General features: G+C 29.0%; 2 protein-coding genes across 4 annotated transcripts; both read right to left on the bottom strand.

Annotated features, from left to right (window-relative positions):
• Positions 1–231: 231 nt before the first annotated feature.
• Positions 232–5,349, bottom strand: LOC145940268 (omega-amidase NIT2-like). 3 transcript variants are annotated; one of them, XM_083045183.1, is made up of 6 exons: positions 5,189–5,349; positions 3,631–3,780; positions 2,861–3,051; positions 2,253–2,421; positions 1,595–1,876; positions 232–1,391 (listed from the first exon to the last, which is right to left on the bottom strand). In XM_083045183.1, the coding sequence occupies exons 1-5, from the start codon at positions 5,238–5,240 to the stop codon at positions 1,629–1,631; spliced, it is 810 nt and encodes a 269-aa protein (XP_082901309.1). In that variant the 5' UTR covers positions 5,241–5,349; the 3' UTR covers positions 232–1,391; positions 1,595–1,628. The 3 variants fall into 3 exon arrangements, with proteins under 3 accessions (XP_082901309.1, XP_082901307.1, XP_082901306.1); XM_083045181.1 differs by having other exon boundaries at positions 1,602–1,876; positions 5,189–5,348; XM_083045180.1 differs by having other exon boundaries at positions 1,643–1,876; positions 5,189–5,346.
• Positions 5,350–5,936: 587 nt separating this feature from the next.
• LOC145940266 (G-patch domain and KOW motifs-containing protein-like) lies at positions 5,937–9,007 on the bottom strand. Its single transcript, XM_083045178.1, has 5 exons — positions 8,651–9,007; positions 7,812–8,127; positions 7,608–7,711; positions 7,192–7,496; positions 5,937–6,381 (listed from the first exon to the last, which is right to left on the bottom strand). The coding sequence occupies exons 1-5, from the start codon at positions 8,785–8,787 to the stop codon at positions 6,014–6,016; spliced, it is 1,230 nt and encodes a 409-aa protein (XP_082901304.1). The 5' UTR covers positions 8,788–9,007; the 3' UTR covers positions 5,937–6,013.
• Positions 9,008–9,339: the final 332 nt, after the last annotated feature.

The raw sequence follows: 9,339 nt of genomic DNA, 5'->3' as shown, positions 1-9,339 counted from the left end.
TACATATAATTACTTTCGATCGTAATTACGTCGTGTACTAATCAAGGGGCCTTTTATGTATGAATGATCATTCCGAATGCATATTACAATAAAATTTAATCCAAATAATACCTAAGTGAACCCGGATCTATGATGACAGTTTTAATCTTCCTTTGATTTCCCTCGATCGATGAATAAGAAACATATCATCTTTTGCAGGTATATCGATATAATAAGAAATATTTAACTTAATAGGCTAAAAATATATTTAATTTGCTAGGATAAAAATACAAGAGAATTTGAATATACAGAATATAATTATTTAGACAGAACATATAGAGATAATCTCATTGTATGAATGAGATTACGTATACGTATACCCCAATTATTTGCACATGCGCCACACAAATATACCCCACCCCTATATGCGCCAAAACTCTCCCCCATCAAATATATCCCGCCTGCGCGTTAAATTCCACAGCCCCTTGTCGTCATTCATACAATGAGACTCGAGCGAGAGGGTAGTCGCGTTTCATATATTGTATTATATACATAATATTATGTGAAATTCGATATTTAATTATAAGTTCATAAAATCATAAATTTTTATATAATTATTATAATTAACAACTATCAACCCACGCGATTGATTATTTAAAATGCTTGTATAATTTTATAATTTAATATAATATAATGTAATATAGTTTATAGTATAATTTATATTATATTCCGCGTATATGTATAAAATATGTCATAGTACGAAAATATTTCGGCAAATATTTAAAGACAAATACTTCATCCGATTATCTTTCGATTTTTTGATGATTTAAAATATAATTCGAATAGAGAACGCGTAATAAAACAATCGAACCGCAGAATCGAATATTTAACATAACAATAAGCTTCCTGATACATCAATCGTTTAATAAATAATTTTTAAAGCTTTAAAATGTTTGCATAATTTATACTTTAAAATGCTTATAAAATTAATATTCCGCGTATATACAGAGTGTCAGGTAATAAAATCGCTCTCTTATAGATAGAGCGAATTAAAACGAAATATATCGAATTTGTATATCAAAGAATATAAAATTTATCCACCCAGAAATCGATTATTATACTTATCTACAATATACACGTATACTGCATGTCGCGTATCTCTCTATCCTAGTGTCGTGTGTGACCTCGATACGAGAATTTTATCGACAAGAGTATCCGAGTATGAAATTTTAGATTGCCGGCCGTTATAGCTCGTCGTCGTGCAAAATTGCTGCTCAATGGTGCGGAAAAAGTATCGCCATATATTACAACGTCTTCCTAATCTTCTCCTTTCCAAATAGTGTCGTATAGATCTGTACGTCGTTGAGTGAACGTCGGGATTTGCGCTCTGACTTCGTCCACGACTTTCAGATCTGCAATATATTATTTCCATATATAGTATATGCAATGTATTATTTTCTAGTTATATATTAATTTTTATATACATATATTATATATTATTATATAATTGTTATAGTATGCAATAATATTTCTCAAGAGAGAAATTAATATATAATTAATATATATAATTTTAAAAATATTTATTATTCATAAAGTAACGCCTAAAATTAATTACGTCGTACTTGGTCGTCGTTCCAGTTCGACAGGATTTAATCAATTATACCTATGTCAGAGACCACCATGGCTTCGTCGGCATCCAACTCGTGAAGGATTTCTCCCCAAGGGTTAGTTAACTGAGTATGGCCCCAAGCGACGTATCGAGGCGGCGAACCACGTGCCGGCGATACGCAGGCTACGTATAATTGATTGTCATTCGCTCTGGCACGCTGTAGTAACGACCAATGCAGCGGGCCAGTGGTCATATTGAATGCCGCCGGGTATATCAGCATCTGACAACCTGATATCGAGCATCACGGAAATTAGAATAACAAAAATATGATAATATCCCAGGTAGCAAGCATACGTCATTTTGACGTTTAATGACGTCAGTTTGCTACTTGGAATGAAAAGCTTCAATCACGTTATCTCTCTTTTCTCATGAAAACTTCAAAGAATATATATTAAAGACGTCGACTATCATTTAACGAAGTTATCTGTAATTAACGATAGCGCGCTAATGTATTTATCGTATAACTCAATGATTTTTTTTTTCAAGAATAATTAAACCATAGCTTTGAACGTCAGTAAGGGTGAAAATCTCGTTAAATTCTGTCGCGTTTTTTTCTTTTACAGTGAATCAAACTTTGATATTTTTCGTATAACAGTTGTTTCACCTTTGTTTCTATATAGACGTGCCATTTCCTCAAATCTGATGTCGTAGCAAATGCCGATACCGATCTTGCAACCTTTCGCTTCAAAGGTGGTAAGGGAATTGCCGGGCGACAGCGAATCGCTCTCGCGGAAAGTGATTTTTCCTTTAATGTCGATGTCGAATAAATGCATCTGTGAACGAGAAAATGTGCGCATTTTTTTGGAATATATACGGTAGCATTTATCTTAAATATATATACGTGAAAAGATTTTGAAATATATATTCATCTTTTATAACGCCTTTTTAACGTGTATTTTACATCTTTTATTTTATATATATCATAAAGTACATTTCAAATTATTTCTAAATATATATAAAATTTTTTAAAGAAAAATATTTTTTTTTAATATTTAGAAATGTAAAATAATTGATACAAAAAAACAAGATATAATAATTAAATAAAATATTAATAGAATATAATAATTAATAAATATTAAATATTAAAAATTATGAATTGAATAATTAAATATTAAATTATATAAATTAAATATATTTTTTTAAAGAATATTTTTGGCATACATTTATATGCATGCACATATACATATGCCTGTTTAACACTATAATTTTTACCTTTCTGTGTTTAGTCACGAACTTTCCATCGGGTGCCCATACAGTACAGGTATTGTATAACTTATTATTGTCGTTATCTCTCTCCGGAATCGTACCAGCGATAAGGTAAACATTGTTCTTCCTCGCTGTCTCGGACAAAATCGTACTCGTCTCGCCGTCAGGAATGCTCTCAGCATATTTCGCAAAGTGAGCTTATTTAATTAATTCAACATTTTAATACATCATAATTTAAACCACCATAAATGATAATATTTTTTAAAAATTTACTTTTCTTTTAATATACAGGACTCTCCCATTTCTAATAAAAAAAGATGTTTAAAGCTATAGTATTATAGGAGAAGAGACTTTAGATCATTGCTTTTGAAATTTCGAATTTATCATATTTTTTAAATGCAGAGATAATATTTTTCTAAGACTTATTCTTACTCTACTATATGCACTATAATTTCACGGAATAATTATTATTATAATGTAATTATCTTTAAAAAATATTCTTTAAATATAAATCTTCAAGCAATGTTCTTTAAGAAAATATTTATAACACATATATTCTGATGTTTTTTATTAACTATTCTACATTTCTTTTTTTTTAATATTAAAAAAATATTTTTTAATATTAAAATCTGTTTAACACTATATACATATGTATAATTTAAAAAAATATTTTTTAATATTATATATAATACGTATTATACAGATTAAGGCATCTTAATTAGAAAAATATCGGAATATGCATTTAATAAGTAATAATTATAAATTTTTTTCCTTACATGTTCCATACGGTGAGTTGAAGCATTCCGGCAACACCACGATATCTGCATGCTCTTGTTGTTTCGCGCGTTCGATAAAGGAAACTGCTCGCGAGATATTCGCCGCCTTGTCATCACCTACGGCCAGCTGCACCAATGCAAGACGCAGTGCTGAAATGCATATTGCATATACTTTATTATATCATTATCGCCTTAATAACATTTACGTGTTATTATAATTCTTCGTGTATATAATAATCGATATCGGATATATATATATTTTAATTTTTCGTATTATAAAAATAAAATAGAAATTATTATAATAAAAAGGTACATATATATTATATTTATCGTTGTTATTATAATGTGTAGTTTGATATATATATATATATATATATATATATATATATATATATATATGTATATATTAGTTATTTTTTATAAAAAAGTATGCACATTACAAATTGCAAATTTCTTTTAATACAAAAGAGAGCATCATATATATGTTTTTCTTATAATTGATTTATCTCATCATCATATATTGTTCTATGCAGAAAATTATTATGGATGATTATATTAAGAAAAATTATTAAGATTATTGAAAAAAGTATGAGATATTTTTTGTCAAAATATATGTTTATTGCAGATAAGAGCAGATCGATTTATATATGTAAAAAAATTATGATGATTTCGTTTAAGGCTCCTGGGTGCTCACCGCGGCCATATTGGATTGTGACGTTAGAGGCGAAAAAGCACACGCTGAAAATTCTTAGATGCCATTTTTTAATGAAAAGATATTTCGATTAAACAGCACTTCAGATGGCTTTAGCACACTCTTAAAAACCCCCGAAAACTATCCTTTTCCCTTTATAATCAATCAACATCTGTAAAATGATCGAGATATCAGACTTTGACATGCGGAATGACTGCGCATGTGCAAAGACCAGACGGACTGGGCTTCATAATATTACATTTTACAGCTGTTGATTGATTATAAAGGGGAAAGGATAGTTTTCGGGGTTTTTTAAAAGTGTGCTAAAGCCATCTGAAGTGCTGTTTCATCGAAATATTTTTTTATTTCGAAATGACATCTAAGAAATTTTAGCGTGTGTTTTCTCGCCTCTGACGTCACGATTTCGACATGGTCGAAAAGGAGCCAGGAGCCTTAAAAGTATATAATATGATATATGACCTTGAAAGTTTAAACTGCCTCCACCTGGAATAAAACAACGATAAGACGTCCCCCCGATAAGAAATCCAACAATTTTTCTCTGTAGTGTTTTTCCGTATTTTATCATATTTTTCGACATATATTTACCTGGGACAATTAAAATGGGACACCTTGTATACGTAAATATATATGAATGAACGTATGTATATCGTATAAATGAATGACCTCTTCAATCTAAATATAAATACGAGTTCGTGTCAGGTCAGAACACGTGACTGTTGAAATATTACGCATGTATTTTTCACTCTTTTCCTTGCTTTTTTAAAATTATATACAGAAAAACTCGATTCCTCCCCCTCCCCGAATTTTACATTTCACAACAAAACAAAAAATTTGCAAATCACTTACTTGTCATTGTTCTTTTTCCAATTCCACGTAACACGGTGTTCGCACGCAGCATAACAAGTTTTTTAGGTTAGTGTTTCCTTATAATTATCTTTATGACGTAAAAAAATCAACAATAAATTTATTCTAGAGAGAGCAGGATTTTCCTTTTTTCACGTATTTAACTAACCTATTCTAATACAGTTTGTACTAGCCTGTTCTAATAGTCCTAGTGTAACTAAAAAAAAAAAAAAAAAAAAAAAAAAAAAAAAAAAAAAAAAAACTTTATGTATCTATACTCAAGTGCAAAAGAGTTCAACGCAACTTTACAATATTTGATTAGTTTAAAATTATTTCCAGACAACACACATATCTAAAAAAATATCTTGTGTCTTTTACGTCTTTAAAATATCTTAATGTTCTTTGCGTTATCACACGATGATTTATTTATATTATACATATAAATACCTGTCAAATAACGAATCGCTTAAATTGTATAGTTTTGCGCAGAAATCTTTGCCAATTATATGTCTTTATAAGTTTACAACGAATCTTTTAAAGTAAAAAACTTCGTCCTATTTTACATCTTATGAACAGAGTTGCTCTAATTTGTATATACTGAGCTCTGATGATAAAAATTTAAATAGAATTATTTTTATACACATATGGCTTCAACTTTTTTATTGGTAAAAATCCACTTGAATATTTTATTTTGAACTGAAAATTATGTCAATAGAAATGACATTAGGAAGTTTACCTAAAAATTAAGCCATATGGAAGAATAAGTTTTATTAAAAAAACGTACACAAATAATATTTGTATAAATTTGTATAATACACGCTATATATGTTATCGTCTACTAGACGATCGAGATCTCCTGTGTTTTTTAGATTTTCTCTTGACAGAAGATATTTTATCGTCTCGTCGTTCTCGTTCTTTATCCTTTTCTTTATGTTTCTTAGATTTCTTTGCTTTTTTCATCCTATCGCTACTACTGGAACGCCTTCGTTTTCTATTTTTTTTATCGTAGCTATCACTGTCAGATGAATTCCTTTGCCTGTCCTTTGATTTCTTTCTTTTACGTTCACTATCTTTCTTACGTTTTTTTTTCCTTTCAAATATATCTGAATCATTGTCGTCATCATTGCTAAAATAATCTAAAGATTTTTGTGTATTTGCATCTTCCTTGTTTTTATGTTCTTCATATTTGGCAGCATCTAAATCATTAAATATTAAAGATTAAACCTACAACAAGTGTACAATTGTTAAGAAATTATATCAGAATTTTTAAAGATATGATATAATGTTATCAAATATAGAATTGCATGTTCATATAGCATTGCCCATGTTTTTAAGACTCTTGATCCTTTACTGTAACCATATTGAATTATAAAAAGCAAGAAATTATTTTTTATTATATAATATTGAAATAAATTAATTTTCTACATGCCATCACCAACTTCGATGATATAGATGAGATAGATTGATATATCAAAAAATTGTCTTTTTAAAAATCTTATATTAATAAATATTCAGATAATTTCAAGAATATTTTGCAATATTTTATTTGAAATCTAATACATTTTTTAAAACAAGATTTACTAGTGAAAAAAACAAGTAAAAAAAAAAAAAGAAAATTATAATTAACAATTTCATTATTTTTATAATGGAATAACATTTATATTCTTGCATAATAAAATTTATATAAAACAATACATTTAAACTTTTGAAATAGTCTAATTCGATATCTATTTTGCTTTTTAACAAAAAATGAGTATTAACAAAGTTGATAAAAAATTATTTATCAAGCCATGAATCTTCATATATAGTTTCTCTTTATATCATAATTCAATATGACTGCAGAAAAAACCAAAAAATTGTAGTAATAATTATAATTAATTTGTGGTTTATTAACTTGTTTATTAAATTACAAGTTAAAAATTGTCAAAAATTCTGATATATATATATATTTTTAAAAAATTTCTAAAACGTAATTTATTTACCAACTTAAAACTTTAGTTACTAACTTAAAACTTTGGAATTTTTCAGATATTCTGCTTTTGTTACTGCTTGAACTATGCATTCATTCACAGAGATGGTATTTCCATTTAATGTCATTTTTAGAATTAATCTTCCCGCATCATCAAAACCTTCTATTTGGCCATATGTATTGGATCGCTTGCCAGCTATGATTTTGATAAAACTTCCTTTTTCTATTTTTAATGCTTCTTCTTCCTTTTTAACTTTTCCATCTTGTTTTTGCAGTGCTATCTTATCTGCACCAAGTCCCATTCCTGCTGGTCGTACTTCATGTACAACGGTTGTCACAAGTCTACAAAAAGATAGTAAAAATATGAAAAAAAATATAATTTGTACCTAAAAATGTGCTGCAGTAATAAATATACCGCACACATATTAGTTTCTATAAAAGAAAAGTTCTTACTTTGGATTTTTTCCGACCCCTTCTCCAGATTTCCATCCCATGCCTCGCAACATAGCTGTTCCAAAGCCATCTATTGGCACATTCTCGTAATCTTCTAATATACTCTGCATAGAAAAAGAAATTTATTAATTTAATTAAATATCTATGATTTGGTTTTATGACAATATATATTAACAATATAATATTATTAATTTAATCACTTACCTCCTCTGCACCATTTAAATTCTGTTCCTTTATTAAGGGTAAATTTAAATTATCATTTAATTTATCTGTTTCTTCTACTGATTTGAGATCTTCTATAATTTCTTTAGCTGCTTGTTCATCTAATGTACTTTCATTTTGATTAGCTGATGTTTTTATTTGTATATTAGAAACTGCTTGTTGTATATTAGAAACATCACTTTTACTCTTTACTTTTTGTTTATAGATATCAGCATTTATTTTATTAATAATTCTATCATGCCACGATTTAGATTGCAATAATGGGATAACAAGAGGTTCCTTCTTCTCTTCTTCTTTCCTAAAAAACACAAGTATTGTCAAATTATTTGTATTATCGCAAAATAAATATTGTCTAATTACTTGTATTATCGCAAAGTAAATATTGTCTAATTACTTGTATTATCGCAAAGTAAATATTGTCTAATTACTTGTATTAATCGCAAAATCGATTTCATCAAATCTTAAATTACTTGCTTATAAAAATTGTCATCTATTAATTGTAATATGTGTTTAATTTTTATCCAATTTAAATATTAAAGGTAATATTTTTTTTTATTTTACGCAACAAGGGTATGTGAAATTTTATTATATTAATATTCCGTGTTGTAATCACGGAACTATAAATTCATGTAACTATTAAAATTATAAAAGTATTAAAATTATATGAAGATAAAATGACAAAGTCAAAGTTTGAAAAATATACGGGAAAATCAATTGACGTCTAAAGTAAATAGGCAACGGGATAAAAGTTAGGTTAGGTTGTGCACGCGAGATTATAATCGCATTGATTTTCTCGTTATGAATGAATTTCGTCGACTTACCCGATCACTTTAATCGCCTTGTCATCGAGACATTCAATGTATTCCACTTTTTTCCGCTCCTGCGGCACCTGTTTGTCCAGCAGTGGTTTTTTCACGGATTTCACAAAACTGAACGAAATCTTTTTACTTTCTTCCATTTTGTATTTACAATTGTAAATTAATTTGTGAAAGGCAAGCACAGTCTTTTTTCTTCTTTTTCTTTTTATTAAATGTATATTCCTGCACGAAACACGTTTCAAAGTAAAGTTTATTCTTTCTTCTCACTTTCTAAAGAGATTTCCAAACAGCACTCACACCATCACAGATGACATCTCGCATTGAGCTTCCGAGCAGTGTTGCCAATTTCAGGGGCGAGCCCAGTGTTGCCAATTTCAGGGGCGAGCCGCGGCGAGTGGCGGGGGGAGCGGCGTGGTGGGGGCTCGGGGGTGCGCGCGCCGTTTCGTCACGTGACCGCGTCACGTGGCTGCGTCATGAGGTTTGGTGTAGAGAACCTCAAGGAGAGAGAAGCGACAACTGGTCACCTGACCAGCTATTCGTGATTGGCTGGCATAATATGTACTATTTGGACATTGCGACACGCATGCGCACTTATATATAGCTATTAGTGCATGAATTTTAATTAAAATAATAAAGAAAAGAAAAAAAGTATTATTAAAAAAATTAAGAAGAGAAGAGTCGATTAAAAACAA

The sequence above is a fragment of the Prenolepis imparis genome, unplaced genomic scaffold, assembly GCF_030444845.1.
Source record: "Prenolepis imparis isolate NDT839.2.m4 unplaced genomic scaffold, iyPreImpa1.0 SCAF_9, whole genome shotgun sequence".
NCBI lineage: Eukaryota > Metazoa > Arthropoda > Insecta > Hymenoptera > Formicidae > Prenolepis > Prenolepis imparis.
This window is presented reverse-complemented; position numbering and strand designations above follow the sequence as displayed.